Below are 18,972 nucleotides of genomic sequence, written 5' to 3' on the forward strand. Positions count from 1 at the left end.
TGAGAGGAGGTCACATTAACATCTTCGGAAAATTATTTGCAGTAACCCCAAATATGAAAGCTTTCTTGACTTTGGATTTTCCTGACTCTCTTGCATGATGGCTTATCATCAGTGCACAGAAAACATGCAGCATTTTGTACAACCTGGAATTATTACTTTTTTCAATCTGAATGTTTTGGCAAAATTGTGGCAAATAAAGTTATTTCCTTCTTTTATTCAGATTCTGGTACCTCCGGGGGTATCCACAGACATTCCTAAGCCAACTGTAAGATATCTCTCCAGCAGGTCCCATGGGATGTTACTGATACAGCTCTACTGGGGACCAACCAGGGGGCATTGTTTTAAGGTGCCCAAACAACCTCGCCTGGCTCCTCTCGAATCGGAGAAGCAGAGGCTTTACTGTGACACTGTCCTGGATTGTCAAAGCTACCCTCACCCTACCACAGAACTAAGCCCAGCAGTCTTGCAGAGGAACCTCATTTCCACCCACTATACTCACCACTTTTTTCTTTCGGTCATTACCCACATTTCACTAAATATATATGAGCCAATTTACAACACAATATTGCTTAAAGGTATTTAAAAAAAATAAATACAAAATTATATTTTTGTCTTGAAATGTATACTGCTAAATGTAAATACTTGTAATTGTTGGCATTCACAGATTGATGACATACCTGTCATCGAAAGTTGAGGACATGCTTTAAATAAAAATCCCTGGATGCTAAGTAAAATGTTCAAGCATTCTGCTTCAGCAGTATTTAATGAATGTCTGAGGTAAGGATCAGGCAAAATTACACTTAGGCCTACAGTAGAAATATGGCAGATACATAAAAGAGCATCCATTAAATTTATCTTTGTGATTTTAGTGTCTTGAGGGATTTCTTGTCCATGAACTTGTGCTGTAAAGCATAATAATTAGCTCTCGCATATGCTATCAAAGCTGCCCACCATATCTTTCAATATTCCTGCCTGTTTTCAGGAATGACAGAAAACTTCCCATGGCCAATAGCCAATGAATAAACTGGCACTGTTTTTTTTTTTAAACAAATTTCTTATTCGCTGTAAATGTTACTGTACTCATCACAAGGCAAAAGCTACTTCATGAATCAATTCATAAATAGACACGTACCTTAAATGTCACTCACGCAGTAATATAAAAAGAAAATGCTTGTGATTGTTCCACTGCTTCTGATCATTTTAACCACTTAAGCCAAAAGCATTATCAAAATGATTCAGGTGAACCCTGACTCCAGTCTAAGCTGGGCATACTGAACACACAGCCATTTCTGTTTCCATCAAACCCCAGATTTTTTTCTCCTGTTTTCTTCTTGACCAGCCATGAATAAAAATGAGACAGAGGAGATCTCCTACCTGCCAGCTAACTCATATAAAATAATAGCAGGATATCATGAATCCTGCCAGACCTGCTTCCATCACAGGAACTGTTGCCACAGCATGAGTCAGGCTACCACTTCTCAGCATGCAACGCCTGTGTTTCAGTGACTATAGAGATAGGATAATAGAGGTGGTATAATTGATGAGAGGAAAAGACAGGAGGATTCAAACTTACGTATATAATTATTCTACAAGATCTAAAACTATTTAGTATGAGATATACACAAAAACAGAAGAAATCAGTATGGGGTAAATACTTTTTCACAGCACTGTATTTTAAATGGAAGCTTCTTTTACAGGAGCATATTGTGTGATTGTGTGTTGTTTGTGTGTCACACAAAGAAAGAGACACATTTATATATTTATTACTGAGAGAGAGAAAGAAAGTGAGAGAGAGAGAGAGAGAGAGAGAGAGAGAAACAGACGGTGTTTATCCTGTCACTAAGACAGCAGTGTCACAGCAGACAGATTCGAGAGCCTGACAGACAGCACGCCTGCTCTGATGTGAACTAGATCTAAGTCAGCAAGAAAAACATCTCTACTACTGAAATGCAAATGTAGAGAATATAAAAGCAAACTGAATTTGAGCCCACAGAATCTTACTATATATAAATGTGCATCGCTGATTCGAACACTATATCACAAAGTACAGGCCACGGAAACATCACTGAACTATGGCCTATAATTGTAGCCATACACACAGACATGCATTTACATGCACACACCTTATCTGCTGAAATTGCCAAACAGGACTAGTTAAATGAGTCATTTCTTTTGCAGTCTTGTGCGGATGTATCACTGCAGGTGTATGCATTATTGTAAACCACCTTGTCTGTCTGATGGCTGAAATGAAAACATTTTTCTATACTTGTGAACGAGAACTATGGCTTCTAAATGCAAACAGAGAAATTCTTCTCGGTTCTGTAAAACCTGACAACAGTTCCTGATGTTTATTTCATGAATACGTCTGTAGGTGTGCTTTTGAAGGACATATTTCTCATTTGCTGTGCTGAAAGGAGTCCCATTAAGTGAGGCACCTGCGAACAAGTCTATAGCTTTGGGCTGTGATTGAAGCTACTGATCAGCTGAAATTCACACAGTGAATCTGTGGTGAAAACCTGTTACGAGGTAAAAACTTGTACTTTCTTGTTCTTTCCTTCACATTTTTTTTTATTTGACTATTTTTCAGTGTAGACAAGCAATTTATCCTGACAAGAGAGTTACAAAACAACCTTCTCTGTGTTGTCTGGTGTGGAAAACCATCAAAGCAAAGAAAAAAAATCAAATGTCTTGGAGAAAATGGGGCACCAAAAAGACTTAACTGGATTGACAAGTTTAGCTTGTTGCAGGGCAGAATGCACAGAATAAACTCACCTGTTATGGAGCACAAGGGCACCATTTGGAATTTTGTTCCCCCTGACAGGTTAATCCCCCAAATCGGATTGAAGATGGTGACAATTCCAAGGGCCCAGAGTAGATAGGAGGTCAAGCAGACTGTCTAAGGTTCTGGCCCTTAGATAGTCTCCTTGGCCTCCTGTCTACTCTTGGCCCTTGGAATTGTCACCATCTTCAATCTTATACAGCACCCTGATGGACAGAATACATTCAGCACAATAATCACTAACCTTCCCCAAATCAGACCTAATGTCACATGACTTATATAATGGTAATTACTGATGTTTGGCGTTAATGTCATAAGACAGATAGAAAGGAACAATATGCAAGTTAAAACATGGACAATATTGAAACATGCAATATACAAAGAGCTATTAAAAACAAACGTGTTTTTCTTAACGGATTATATCAAACTATTTCCGCATGATTCATTGATATATATATGTATTTAAGCCTGTCCTTTGTATACAAATCCAGTCTTTTTAAGGGTATGACATGTACATCCTGTAGATGGAACACAAGCAGTCTGACAGTTAGGATGCAGTATAATTGTCCCACACCATCTAAAGCAGCTATTCATGCCTATGGCACACCTAACCTCCATTTCTACCTCTGTAAATTCCACTTAATTTCAGTTTTTACTGTTATCCTAAGGGGTTGTAACATACATGATGAATGTCCCCATAACCTTGCCAAAAAATCACTGCTAAGTCTACAGCTGAGATGGGGCAAGGTGGCTAGGGTAGGTCCTCTCAAAGCCAGGCTCCTGCCTGAATCCTTTGGCCCCTTTTCTGGCTCAATGGGGTAGAAAGGAACACAAGTGGCCACCCTGCCATCCTGGAGTCCCTCTCCAACAGATGGCAGTTGCTGGGAGCTCAGGATAGGGCTCAGTCAATGAAACTTTATTGGAAAGAAGGCTGTGCAAGGTAAGTGAATGTCCTCGGACAGGCTAATTAAAAGGGCTCTTTTTCATTAGAGGAGCCCATCTGTTAGGAGCATTGGACCTGATGGAGTAAGAGTCAGTATAAGAGTAGAAGCAAGTTCTGGCATGAAATCACATATTTGGGCTTGTCATGTGATTTGGGGTCTCATTATGGGATTTGAGAGAGTGCGTTGTGATTGGTGGAATCTATGCAAAAATCAGCATTATGCATTATTTTATATGCAGAAGTCAGCAACTTGGCTTAGGTAATTGGAATGTCTTTGGAAACGTTGATTGCCTGATGCTCTTGCTATGTACAACATGTTCTTAGTGTCAGTAGAATCAATAGGTAGCACTAGTTATTTAAATTTGTATGTAAATTTGGAATGATTTCTGAAGGACACAGTCATGGAGAAAATACACAACAAAGGCGTCTTCAGGAAGATTGTTGTCCTGCCTTTTCCCAGTGTCAACAATTCATAAAGTATCACTATTAGACTGCCTGCTCAGGCTGACATTATACAATGTGCTAGGACACAGCTGTCAAACTCAAGGCCTGAAGGCCAAATGCTACTTGCTGCCCTGAAATAAAAAAAATCACATCTACATTGAGTGAGCATTGCATGGCGATTTCATGTGTTCCATCTAAAAGCATGATTCAATTTATAACTAAAATAACATTTATATGTACAACAGTATCAGTAAGGCATGAGAGAAAAGGACAGCTTAGATTTGACCAGCTGTATTTACAACACAGTTCACTTAAAAACTTGATACAGTGGGGCAATCAATGAATTATGTATTTGTGTTTATTCAGTACAAACCCTCCAACAAACACTTCGACCCCAAAATGCTGAAAAGCATTCATAGTGAAGCAAACTGCAAAAAATTTTATCCTATATAATTTCTTCTTTGCTGCTACAGTTAAGAAGCTCTGGAATGAATTAATACAATTTATATCATTATGAAACAAAAATAAATATGTTAAAATTCTTGAGCGTAATCAGTTTATAGAATAGATGCACTTATAATGTGCTGCAAAACAGAATAATGTTAGTTTATGTCCCTTCAGTGTAGCCAGAGGCAAAAAATGAATTTGGCAGCCTGGATCTAAGTAGTAACTGAATGACAGTGACTGATACAGTCTGATATCACTGATACAACGGTCCAGATATGACTGTGGGACTAGCATAAACTATAAATGCATCATACATGGAATATATAATAATCATATAGCAGTGTGCACTGCTTCTAAAGGACTAAATAGTAAAGTAGTTGACATGGTAGAGCCAAAGATACACTGAACTACATTTCCCATCAGGGTGCCATTACGGCTCATGGCCTTGCCATGGGCGTCACTCCATCTCGCTGCTCTGCCTCGGACGTCACTACACCACCCGGCTCCACTTCAGACTTCGTTTGTTCACTGTTGCATTCACAGTCTTAAACATAATTTTGCCAGACCATTTAGGTCTAATTTTGCTAGGGTCACTTGTTTCTGGCCACCCAGCATGCTCCTCTCCTGCTTTACAATGAAGCCCATTGGGGTGTGGGAGAGGGGATAATGATGAGGATGCCCCAGTCTGTGTGACTGCTGCCAGGTTGCTGTCAGCTCTGATCAGTTCTGTGGTTGCTGTGTGTCTCCATTACTCCAGACTCCTGGGTGGTGACTAGGCAAACACCAGACTTACACACACCAGACCTGTCAGACTGATACACAAACAAGGCCATTGTGTGTAGAGCAATTTGCAAGTGAAATTCCTTAAATATGTAGAGGAACTGTTTAAAACATGAAGGTGTCTGGCACTGGCTTGTGAATGTTCTTCTGATATTTTACTGTCTGTTTTAGAATTTTCATTGATGCTTCCCAGATAGCAGCCGATGAGGGCCACTTCAGGCAGTGATGCGGCACTGCTGGCCTTCTTTTGGTCCGGGCCAAATGGAGCCTGAAGTGGCACACATTTAAAATAGCAAATATCCCAAATCACAAGTTGGCCTTTTTTAGGCAAAGATGAGATTCTCATGGCATGTGTAATCTGGATGTGACCCTAAAGTGGCCCGTGTGGTAAATAGTGAATATGGCCCAAATAACATAACCTTTGGCAAAAATGTGGCACATGTGGCATTGCTATGGCTTGCCTGTGGCCCAAACCTGGCAAACAGGAGCGGACCACCTAAGTGCCATCATTCCATGTGGTATGTGGGCCGGGTGAAAGTATCGTGTGTGGGCCAGATCTGGGCCACAGCAATTTTGCCATCTGGGGTTTTGGACCATCACTTTGTTTCACTCATGAAGTGAATTTACACAAATGAGATCCAGCTGTAAATAATACAGATCCTTATTATTGCTGTTTGGCTTAACTGATTTTTTGGAATCAGACATATTCTTTATCCACAGGGTCCATGCATAGGCAGCCTGGTCAGGCATCCTCTTTAGGCTGTTAATTTCTACAGTGGTTTTCAAAGCGTCTGCTTCAATCCCTGGAGCAGCACCATCTCCCAAAACTGAAAGCCCGTTCCATGACCCCAAGTCCCATGAGACAGCCATGCCTTAAGCAGTGGGAAGGACTGGTTGGGAACTGCTGGATAATGATGTGTGTTTGTTAAGGTTTGTCAATAGTTACAGCACCCCTGAAGGCAATGAGAAGCAATGTGTTAAATTTCACCCACATACTCAGGTAATTTAAGGTCTCTTTCCGAACCAGCTTGTTTTAATTACTTAGAGTAAGTGGCAGCATTTGGTTAGGTTTATAGCTCCCCTTAAAAGAGCCGGGCCCTGGTATCGAAGGTGAACTCGGTCTGATTGCAGAGTTGTAAATCGCTAGTCTTGCAGGCCTGCTAACAATGCCTGGGCCAACCGCACAACCCCTTAAATAGAGGGCACTCATAAATTCTCTTTTAATCTTCTAACTCTCTAAGACAGTGGGTGGCACAAACAACCCCACAACACCAGAAAAGCACATGTCTCATAAAATGAAAAGGAATTATGTTTGTTCATAAGATATATAATATAAGAGTAAATTATTTCATCAAGGTCTATTGTCCACCAATGGTTAAATGCAATGTTAAATTAATTTTGTGAACTCTTGGGTAGCTATCAGAGAAGCCATTAAAGCAAATAATTATTCAAACCATGCAGTGGAAGAAAACAAAGATGTCAAAAAGAACCTTTGAGCATGTAGAGTAAATAAGGACCTAGCTAAATTAAAACATGAATATTTCATGTCCGGGCCAAACCAAAATAAATTACACAGGGGGTGATAATGTTCTCCTTGATCTCCCTAAGCAATATAGCAATTGGCTTAGGTTCCCCTACAAATCAAAGATGCATTTTTATGGCAGTGACCAAATGAGAGACCCTGCATCGTTAAGGTGTGGGTAGCTCTGCTCATTAGAAATGACTGGAGGAAGTAAATCTAAAGATCACTTCCTCTTTATAGGCCATGCACTCGCTGCACTGGGTTAAAAAAGGCATAGAGAGCATCTCATTTTCAAGGTTGAGAGCATGGGATGGTATTAGCCAACTATCAATTGATGATAATTTGGTTTATGGGGCTAGATATATATTCCGTGTTTCATATATCTCTTCATATGTCCTGCTAGCTGTTTTTTTTTTTCCTATTCTGTTTCTACGGAACATTTGTACATTAAGTCATATAAGCAATAAGCAGCAGTTATCAGTGTACAAGGCTCTAGTAAAATTACAACTCCAAATCTGTATTTTGATTGATTATGAACAGTTTCAGCTTGACTAAATCTGTACTGAATCATCTTGACTTTTCCCTTAACTCTCCCTCATTGCACTGCTCTCGTGTTCCTCACCACAGGAGAGGCCAGAGGCTCTCAAGGTCAAAGTAGCCTTTAAAAAGACTTGATCGACCAGCATAACCCATCACAACTCTCACAGCCAGTATGGACGGTCTCCATGGTGTTGTCAAACCATGACACTTATTACCTTTCCTTTATAGCCTAACTTCCTTACCAAGTGCAGAAACCCTCATCATGCACTAGAACACACATCATGGGAACTACAAGAGCACACGTTCCATGATTCCCAGTGGATTTTGCCAAAGCCACAAATATGTGTATCATTTGTATGTGCTGGTGCCAGGCAAATCTGCTCAAAGATTGTTGCTCGAAAATGTGTACTAGGCTAAAGAGATCAAAATAGTAAAAAAGTGTCATGTCAAATGTTTTGTGTGCTTGTGCCATATAGAAGTGAGCTATCATGACAATAACAAGGACAGACAAAGGCAAAATGAAACCATGTCTGAGATTAGATAATTTCCTAAATTATAATATGTACAGTTTAATCACTGTCATTTGAAGGATACAATCCTCTTGCCTTCTGTCAAAAAGCACTCACAGCCAGCAAGACTAAAGGCCACAGATCTGATTAGCAATATAGGAGCCAGATGCTCCAACAGAGCAGCCAAATCATTACTACTGTATGCTCTGGTTTCAATCAAATTAAATCAACAGTGGGGAGGAAAGATGGGAACAGGCTGAGGTTATTGTATTTGCTCTGTAAGTAGGGGATTACCTAGCAATATGCAGTCAAAATCTAAATTTAAGCAGCTCTGCTGAAATGTATTAGAAGAACACATTGCGAGGATATCCTCTAAAACTCTGGCAAGTGCCATAATCATAATCGGATAAATGGGGAAGACCATATTATATAGTAATTAGACTGTGCAGTTTACGTTTGCTGCCAAGAACACATTGTGTTCTGCGCTGGACTGAATATGGACTGTATCTTTCAGCTGGGATTCTGTAACCTGGCCTTATGCTGGTCTTAAACGGTGGGGTGGGGGGATAGGGGGATTGTGGGTGGGTGTAGGTGTGTGGGTGTGTGTGCATACAAGAGTGGGTCCTTGATCAAATAGCCCATTGGTGTGTAAACTTCAGAACAGGTGGCAGCACAACAGGATTATGGGGTGACAGGGTAGCTTGTGGTGTGTGTGCATGCATGCATGTTTTGCTGGCATAGTTAATGACCACAGCACTCATTACTTCTCATAATTCAACACCTGTGGATTACCTACCATTATCCATTTCTTTATTGAGCTTTTGTGGTGTTGTATGTCTTAAAATATGTGCATGTGATAAATAGAATAAACATTACATGTATAATCATCACATAGCGAATTAACTATTGTTGTCTAGATCTTATTCTTATGTCTTAGTCTTCTTGCGACACTTACACTACAGTTCTATATCAAAGTTAGTCCTATGAGATAAGCCACTGTATTTTAATATATATGTATAACTATACTAACAGTTTGATGTCACACCTCTAATCCAGCTATATTGAGCTATAGCAGTTCCACAGTTTCTCCTACAGTGTGAGTAACACTCATGCTGCTTTGCAATGTGCCATTGCACTGTAGCCAATCATTAGAGAGATTACAAAACTGACTGTTATTACATTTTGTACACAGATTTTTGTCACATATTTGAAACTTTTAAGCTTTGTATTATTTAATTGATATTTCATCCAAATTACAAAATACCATTAAATGAAACCTGCATTTTTTTGGTTTTATGGTATTTTATTATGGGGCATGGTGGCTTAGTGGTTAGCATGTTTGCCTCAAACCTCCAGGGTTGGGGATTTGATTCCCACCACCGTCATGTGTGGGCCGAGTTTGCATGTTCTGGTTTCCTTTCCAAGTCCAAAGACATACATTGTAGACAGATTAGCATCTCTAAAATTGTCCGTAGTGTATGAATGTGTATGTGTTTGTGCCCTTTGATGGGTGGGCACCCTGTCCAGAGTGTCTCCCGCCACATTCCTCAAGTCCCCTGGGATAGGCTCCAGGCTCCCCATGGCCCTGTGTAGGATAAGCGGTATGGATGGATGGTATTTCATTACATTTCTTTTAAAGTATTTTTAAGGCCATCAATGTACATAGCACATTGAAGTATTGCTTAATGGTATTGAAAACAGAGGTGAACAAAACAATAAGAAGGAACGTTTTATTCACAACAGAAAAAAAGTCATACCAAGTTGCCATATCATACATTTTTACACAGTTTGAAAATCTTTTACAAAACCAAAAAAACATTAGAAAATATGATCTGATATGAAATATGACATAACATACATTTAGAATAAAAAAAGTTTTGTTTGGTGTTAGTTGGTTAATTCATGTTTATAACTGCCCATGACAGTGAACTCCAGCATCATCATTAAAAAATACATGTAAAAATGAACAAGAACATATCTAAGAAATAATAATAGAAAAAAAAATCTCATGCAGCATTGTAAGAAAGGGCCTGAGTGTGTATACTTGTAAAGGTTAACAAGGAAAAGGTTTTCAAATATCTAATGAACAGTAGAAATAACCACCTTCGTAATTATGCTGGTATGCAAAAGTCACTCACAAATGTATTTTGAAAGACAGTTAACAAACAGCCATTGTGGACAATCTACACCTGTACAGTTGCCTCCATGACATCAGGAATACAGAGGTATTTGTGAGAGTTTAGGCAAGTTAATCTGTAAAGAGCATTAAAAAAAAAGGCAGAAAGAAATGCTCTGAAACTCCAAATAAGGCCAGTGCATTTGTGCTAAAGGCAAAAGCATTTTGAGGTTCTACATGAACAGACTGCAAGAATGCATAAAACCAATGCCTGGCACTAGTACTCCAGTGTATCTTATCCACAGTGGATCGTTAAAACAATGTTAAAACGTCTGTAGGAGTTTTATAGTCAATTTCATCAGTGCATGGTTTGTAATTTAAAAAATCCTGACTATTTCAGTTCCTTGTTCATGATCACCTCTCCCTCAGCTTCTGAAAAGCAAATTTATTATCTATTTTGAACTATTTATGGTTCAGGTTTTTAGCTGTTGCACTTTTATCTTCTGGTTGAGAGACATCTCAGTCTTTGCTGAATTCTACAAAACCTGTCAGACTGCATGAATCATGAACAGCTTTATGCAAACAACAGCTAGTCTACAGGGACCAATGATGAATTCACACTGCTGCAGTCTCAGTAAATGTAAACAAGGACCAGAGCTAACATAATTTTTTTTTAAATCGGATCGCACTGAATGGTCATACAAAATGAATAGATTTAACTGTAAATTAGATAAAAAGCTAGATAAGTCACGTTCAATTTGAGAGAAGAAAGAGATACAAAGAGAATATCAAAATGTAAAAAAAAAAAAAAAAAGCAAGACATCAATCATATTAGAAGGTGTTCTTATACAGGTATTATCATGTCATGTTCTATTCACCTTAAATTACTCAAGGCCACTGAGTCCAAGTTGAAGGGATATATGTTAAGCATGGGTTCAACCAAGGTTGGCAGTGGTTGACTTATAACAGTGTTACAAACATAGCTCTTTAAAAGACATCACAGATTTGCTTGATATGCAAGTTAGAAAGTCACACACCGTCACTAGAAAGAGAACATAAGGCTCCAGAGGTTAGATGACAAAATGCTGAAAGGTGATATTACAGGAGAAAGGCAAAGTCTAGGAAAATGCAATAACATTAGCTTATTGCTTCTCTTTCCTCTTGCCTTTAATCTTCCCACAAAAAAACTGTATTTTACAGACTGTTTAATCATATAAATACACTATACAATGCAATATAAAATCATTTTCTTCTTAAAAGTAATATGTTAAGGGTTGGCTTAGGTATGCTGGTTAGAGAACTAGCACCAATACAAAAAATAATGATTGAAATTATATCACAAAGGCACTTTATGGTATAGCAAGAAAAACTCTTGGCTGAATGATGACAGTCTGTCTTGTTTCAATGTATTAGATGATCCAAAAATATCAGGTTGTTGCTTTTTTTCCATTCAAATTCATTACACAGAGCGAGGCACTATATATTACCAGTACCAGTCATTTCTCAAAGATAACACAATCCTCCTCTATGTAGTCTTCAGTGCACCAGTCTTTTAAGTTTATTCCTTGTCTTTTTTTTGTTCTTCGTATCAGTGAATAGGCTGCTACATTTCATTTTCCTTCCATTCAGACTTCCAAGATTCTTTCTCACTTCTTCACCTCCTCATTTATCTCTACTTCTATCCCATCCTATTTTCATACCTCCACTTCTCGCGGTCCTTCTTGAATCTCCGATGCTACTCTGATGTCAAAGCAGGTCACCATCATAACACGTGACTTGCATAGGTTGACGCAGTACTCCAGTTCACTCGTGACTTGCTCTAGTGCCTCCAAGTACTCCTGTGACTCCGGGTCCAAGTCCTGGTCCACCTCAACTGTATGGGGCGCAATCAATCATTACTTAATGGAGAATATTTAAAATGACTTGACTCAAGTGAAATACTTAAATGCTAATTCTAAAACTCACACTCTCCAATCCACTTTCTGGGGTCCATCATCAGTCTGGCTTTGGTGTCCTCCAGTTCTTCCTTTAGAGTGCCATGTTTAATTCTGAGATCTCTGATCTGTTGCTGCCGCCGCTCAACATCCTTCAGCTTTGTGTTAAAATACAGCAGATCCTACAGAGAGAGGTGATTGGAGAGTTAGGCAAAAACCAACATTAGTGATTTGTGTTGTATACTTGCAACAGAGTGAAGTATTCCCTCTACAAATGAATCACAGGATACAGCAGTGATATTTATAAGGATCAAAACCATTTTCCTGGTATTGTAATATAGGAATACATGCTTCCTCAAATAACATGAATTGTTAATGGAACCTCCAACTTTTTATTCACTCCTTTTTATTCACTTATTCATTCTGTATTCATTATGTTATATCCATCCAGCTTGATCAACGTACCTTATCGACATCCTGAATTGACTGCTGCAGAAAAACAGAAGCGGGGTGTAAAAGTTAGGTCTATAACAAAATATAAACATGTATAGTTCAACATGTATCCAGTATTCTGAGTTGGAAGCTATAATTGCGCATTTTTACAGAAACAAGATTTAGGTCAAAAACTATTCTTGCCTGATTTGGGGTTTTGCTGGTTTCTGAACAAATCAAGTTTTAGATGTACTATGTTATAGTGAAAACAAATCTAGAGTATACACTATATGGTCAAATGTATGTGGACACCTGACCATCACACCCATAGTAGGTCTTTCCCAAACTGTTGCCACAAAGCTGAAAGCACACAATTGCTAGAATGTCTTTGTATGCTGTAGCTTTGTGATTTTCCTTCACGGAAATCAAGAGGCCCAAACCTGTTCCAGAATGACAGTGCCAGGGTGCACAAAGCAAGCGCCATAAAGACATGGTTTGCCAAGGTTGGTGTGGAAGAACTCAAGTAGCCTGCACAGAGACCTGACTTCAATCCAACGGAAAACCTGGATGAGTTAGAATGCTGACTGTTCACTAGGCCTTCTCATCCAACATCAGTGTCTGACCTCACTAATGCTTTTGTGGCTGAATGGGCAAATCCCCATGGGATGTTCAATAAGCACATATGGGTATAATGGTCAGGTGTACACATATGTTTCGCCATATAGTGTATAAATTATATAAAATATTTGTTACAGTACTGCTTAAGACACACCAATCGGAGAAAGCAGACAATTTGTATAGTATCATATTGGTATGCTGAAAGATACTGTATGATTGGCAGAAGAATATTATATCTTTCTCAATATCACCCAATAAATAAAATGTTTCACCTACAGAATGGAAACAGCACTGGTGTCATATTCCCTTCACTATATTTTACTTCGGAATATCAATAGTTAAAAATAAATACTTGAGAGACTTATGCACTGCTGGGAGAGAGTTTTATGTTCTGGTCCCCTGAACGACGAGTCCTACCGCCAAAGTCACACAAATCCTTCATACACATGAAGCTATGTGGTAACATATTCAGACACCGTCATCGGAAGGTCAAGAGTCTGAGCCACAAATTAGCACTATCTTTTAATAAGATGTAAGGAGCTGACATATACTTCAGCTATTGCTCGTATGATCAACTTCAAAATAGTGACTGGGGACTTGAAAATGATAGAATGACCAGAAACACATGAAATAAAAATAATATCTGGGATAGTTCAACTGTTTTACATAGAAAAATCAACATTTGAATCAACACTAAAATTTATAGCTAGTAGTCATAATGAAAACCTTGCATCATAACAGAAAAAACACTGAGCCAGAACCTGAGCATATTAATTTGGATCCTCATTTACTCACCTCTGTTGGTTGTTCTTGTCTCCGCCTCTGCAACCTCTCTACATCATCGATCTCATACACCTTGATTTCGAAGGGCTCTTTCAATGGGCCAGATATAGGAGGCAGGTCCACCCACTGGCCTGTGGCTCCAGCCTTCATTCCCAGAGAGGAAGTGTCTGGTAAAGGAGCAGGGATAAGACGCCGCCTCTGAATGCCTAGAATGTTCAGATGATGTTGCGAGTGAGAGTTACAGTACAAACAACAACAAACATTGAAATAATAATAATAATAATAATTGAGTCGAAAGAGAAATGTGCACACATGAAACAGCACAATACATGGATATATTGATGGTCAGAGTGGCAAACATATCAAATGAAGTAATGTAAAATAAAGACATATCACAGAGGAGAGCTTTATCTACCTGCAAGTATGTATGAAATCGTATCAATGTTACACAGACTGATAATGAGTAAGAACAGGACCTAAGAAACTATGAGAAAAAACAAATCCCTGTAAAACTGGGTAACTTTTAACCATACTACTCACCATTTGATCTCTTTTTGGGTGGTTTTGAGCTCCTGAGCCGCATATTGGAAGAGATCCCACTTTCACTCATAGAGTCATGGGCTGAAGATGCACTTCCAGTGGCCTCACTGTCTCTGATCATGCTCTCATACCCACTACTTCCTCCACTGTGGTAGAACAGTGCAGTTCGCCCCATGGCAGGGGGCAGCTCTCCACTAAGGACACTGCTGTTGTCACTTCCATGCCCACTGCTGTACCTCTGTGGCCGTCTCGGAGCAGTGATCTTGCTATAAGGAGAAGGCAGGATGGGGATAGGTGTAGGCTTGTCTTCATTAAGGTTCACACCACTGTCGTTCCCACTGTCAGAATCACCAGATCCCCTTGGTTGTTTTCCAGAAGGACTACCTGATGCCAGCTCACCTACTCGGTTGTTAGTTGCTCGCATGGCTTGCTTAGTACCCATAATAGTTCCCCTTGTAGATTTACCATTACATCCTGCTCCTGCACGAGGTAATGCACTCTTTCCTGAAGGTGGGAGGCTAGCATTCCTTGTTGCAGATGTTGTCAGAGACTTAGTTGAGGAACTTAGGGCTTTGGAATTGCTTGCAGATAATGTGCGAGCTTTGTTTCCATTTACAGGCACTGGTCTTGCATTAAGGCTGTTTTTGATCGGCCCATTTTTTCCCGTGGTGACTTGATTAACACAGGGATTTGGCGAGGTAGTGATTGGGGAAGAGGTGGCAACAGGTGATCCAAACTTAGTAACAGATTTGCTTGACTTTCCACCAAGACTGGCTCCACTGTTCTCTCGACTGAGTACAGGTTTAGATCCTAAAGATGTCAAACTGTCAGACCTTTCTAGGGATACCTGGCTTCCATACATTTGTCCAGCTTCCCCTCTTGCTCCTCTGGCTTTGAGACTTGATGTTGCTTTTAGTAAACTATGATCTAACCTCAAATTGGATGTTTTTAAACTGTGGGAGTCTCCTCTGTACCGCAGATCATATTCATCCTCTGACTTTGCAGGCCTGAATACCAGTGACTTTCCTGTCTCACACACAGACTTTAAGGCACTTGACGGTAGCAATATTCGATTCTTCTGATCCAGACTGGACTTACGCACCGGCGGTGGAGGAGGTGATACACCACTGGGCAGCATACTAATGTCCTGCTTATTTGCTTTCCCAGTTTTTTCCAAAGATGAAAACATCCAGCTACCTGACGAACCAATGTCAAGGCCAACCTTGACATCAACAGATGTATGAATGACTGGAACAGTCCCAAGTGTGGTGGCACCTCTTCTGAGCTGTGGCATTTTGCTGTGACATTTAATGCTGCTGGATTTTTCACATCCATCTACCACCCTTTGAGATGAAGTAGACCCCTGTGTTGTGGGTATTCGTGAAATACTGTTAAAGTCTGTGCCTGCTTTTCTAGTGGGTATGCCACTCATTCCATTTTTAAACTGTTTGGAAGAAAGACTTGAATTTGAGGCCACAGGCAAATCTGACACATTCTCTTTTCGATGCCATGGGTCATCTGACTTGCCCTCTAGCCTCAGTGGTTCACGTCTCCAACTGCTACCATTACTGCTCTCACTGATGCTACTGGTCTGGACTGTGGATGAGGTAGGTTTTATTTTCCTGGGAAGACTGCAGTGGACACTGTAAGGGTCTTGCAGGGTCTGGGTTGGAGATGAATTAATGTTATTTGGTTTTGCCATTTTTAAAGGATTTTTGACAGAAGCTTTTATGGACTCTGGAGAGGATGAGCATTTACTAAGTGACAGTTTACTTGAAGTTGCACTGTCACTATCCAGTTCTGAGAAACCAAATCCACTATCATTCAATGAGTTATTGGGTTCCTTCTGGGGACTGGTTTGAAACATGCCAAGAGAATCAAGGTAGAAAGCACTTCCTGGCTTAATTTGTGTACCGTCAGGAAGGAAGACATCTGCAGACTGTGCTCCTTCACTCTCTATGGTGCAGACACTTACTTCACTAAGCCAAGAACTGATTGAAGAACCACGACTGTCTAAAGAGACAAATGTTTCCTCTGAAAATGGTGCTACCGTCTCAATATTTACTTGAGAGGCACCCACACTGGATGTATATGCATCAAACTCATCATTGATGCTGCTAATTATGCTTACTGGTCTCGATCCTGAAGCAAGGGCCTGTACAGAGCAATCACTATTGAAGCTTATGATACTGGAGGGTCTTCCGTTGTCCATAATACTTCCAATTGATAGTTCTTCTACAAGGGTGAACACTAACTCATCCTCTCCATTCAGCTCAACTGGCTGCTGCAGAGTTACAGTAGTCCTTAAAATATCCCGCTCCCTAAGTGTGGACTTTAGCTGGCACACCTCTAGTGGGGTCTTGGGGTTTAGATGATGAACCCTGCTCAAAAGAGGGGAGTTGCCACCTGAACCACACTGCTTCTGTACTTGATGGCTCATTCCAATGGGTGGTATCCTAATGGCAGACTTTTCTTTTGATTCACTATTAGCCTTTGCACTGTTTCTTTGTTGTGGGGGTGAAGGAGCAGGCTTGGGTAGTTGTTTCTTGTTGTAGAAAACCTTTTCTCTCACCACTGGCTCTGAGCTTTGAAATGCTACTGACTTATCTTGTTTCCCTGGGGAACATGGAGCTAAGCTGTCTGTTACCAGCACCTTTTCACTATCTGCCCTTGAACAACAGGCAGTCACAGGCATATCTTCATCTGACATTGAAGCATTTTGCCATTTGGAATGTTCATTTTTGGACTTGTGTTTGGGGCTGCTGGGCTGTTTACTGTGAGCAGAAACTGGCTGTTTGGATAATATATTGTCCTGCTTGGGCTTTATTGAGATAATGTCTGTCTTAGGGCTTACTTGGCTTCCTCTAGCTTCACCAACAAAAGCACTTGGTTCCTCACTACCATCTATACATTCTAGTCGCTCTTGAAGCTCAGCAAAGGTGTTGCACTTGAAATAGTCTCGGTCAGTTGGTCCTTCCTTACAACGCTGCTTTCTGTTAAGAGATGGGATAATAGGAACAAAGGCTGGTGGACCCTCATTGTCACTGAGTTCTCGATCCGAAATTGTAGCCCCACCAGGGCCAACATAAATAACAGTATCACACGACTGCTCACTGCTTGAGGAGTAATCTGGATCACTCAGTAGTGAGGGGAGATCTGGGTCCAGGGCCACGGTCCGTGGATGGAAGGGTCTTAAATGTGGGGGTCGGCGAATCCGTCCTTCATCACAGGAGCTTTCACCTCCAGAGGAACTGGATGCATACTGTGCAAGCAATAAAGCACAGATTAGCATTAATAATATGGACTAGGGTGCCTATAAGATATAGTTATTATACCTAAATATGAATGTTAATAATAATATTTTTTTAAATATGTCATACTGAATTACTTATTGTATGATCATCTGTCAAAGGAAATAGTGTAAAGTTAACTTTATCTGTACCTGTATCTATGCTGGATTTGCCAGTAAGTAAATATCTACAATCTGATAACAGGTACTGTTAGTTAATTGTTAGTAATATAGTTCTTTATATTATTGTTCTTCAAATTTCCACAATTAAGGTTTTATTTACCACTATAAAAATGTTTAGCATTAGCATTTTTATAAACACTTCAAAAGTGTATGTGCAAAGACAAACTTGAATGCAAATTACAGCAGTTTTTATTTACAATTTTACAAATGGTTTCATCCAATAAGGTTTTACTGACCTTGGACTTTTTCTTCCTCATGCGGTGAATTCGGGAGGCGAGCTGGATAGTGGTGAGTGAATCAACATAATCACCAGCTGAGTCTGAGACATGCGCTATCATTGTTGTCCTGCAGTTGATGTTCCCAAGTGAATCACGAAGCAGCATTGTAAGCTTACTATCCCTAAATAATACAAAATAATATCAGAAAGGAATTTTTTTTCTAAAAGATTTTAAACCATGGTTTTTCTTGTTTTGACAAATTCTATATTTTAGACATTATCTGAAATGATCAGATAGCTCAAAAGAGGTGCCAATTTATCTTTATACAGTATGTTGCGGAGCACTATGAATGACATCAGCAGCATACAAAGCTGATAGTAAACCTGTCAACACCACTCAGCATGTGTAATCTTGTTTCTGCCAGATTTGATTACATGTTCACTCTTTCTCTGTTACGTCTTTGGAAAAATGAATAACAACAAATCTCATCTGTCTTTTGTAAGTTCACATGAAAAGCTATGAATAAAAATATGTATATAAGAGAAAAATGTATGTCTAAAGAGAAATAATTTTTTTGACATCACTAATATTGTTTAAAAAAAATAAATGTCCCAGTCTGCGTTCTCCTACCTGTATGGTACATGTTTGGCTCCATTTGTCAAAGCCAGGATGACGTTGCCTAAGGCAGTGAGGGACAGACACAGACCGCCTCCTCCATCCCTGCTCTTACTAAGCACCTTCTCACAGCTGCCCAGGTCTATGAGGTGCAGTCTACTTCTACCACCAGACACTGGAGGGAGGAGAGGAAATAGGAGAGAGGGCAAAATACAGAGAGAAAACAAAGGACAAAGAAATATGTTAAAGTTCTTGGGGGATATTAGGCAAAACAGTGATA

At 39.8% G+C, this 18,972-nt stretch overlaps 1 protein-coding gene across 2 annotated transcripts in view; it reads right to left on the reverse strand.

Moving 5' to 3' along the window:
- Nucleotides 1-8,126: 8,126 nt before the first annotated feature.
- Nucleotides 8,127-18,972, reverse strand: part of kif26ab (kinesin family member 26Ab) — an 83,020-nt gene continuing 72,174 nt past the window's right edge. Inside the window, exons 10-16 of one of the 2 annotated variants that reach the window (XM_053632524.1) lie at nucleotides 18,708-18,867; nucleotides 18,096-18,258; nucleotides 14,388-17,649; nucleotides 13,860-14,053; nucleotides 12,480-12,500; nucleotides 12,046-12,196; nucleotides 8,127-11,953 (exon numbers count right to left, since the gene is read on the reverse strand). In XM_053632524.1, the coding sequence (XP_053488499.1) occupies nucleotides 11,775-11,953; nucleotides 12,046-12,196; nucleotides 12,480-12,500; nucleotides 13,860-14,053; nucleotides 14,388-17,649; nucleotides 18,096-18,258; nucleotides 18,708-18,867 (4,130 nt within the window). In that variant the 3' untranslated portion in view covers nucleotides 8,127-11,774. Of the gene's footprint in view, nucleotides 11,954-12,045; nucleotides 12,197-12,479; nucleotides 12,504-13,859; nucleotides 14,054-14,387; nucleotides 17,650-18,095; nucleotides 18,259-18,707; nucleotides 18,868-18,972 lie in introns of both variants that reach the window. The other variant, XM_053632523.1, reaches the window with a different exon arrangement.

The sequence above is a fragment of the Ictalurus furcatus genome, chromosome 9, assembly GCF_023375685.1.
Source record: "Ictalurus furcatus strain D&B chromosome 9, Billie_1.0, whole genome shotgun sequence".
Lineage (NCBI taxonomy): Eukaryota > Metazoa > Chordata > Actinopteri > Siluriformes > Ictaluridae > Ictalurus > Ictalurus furcatus.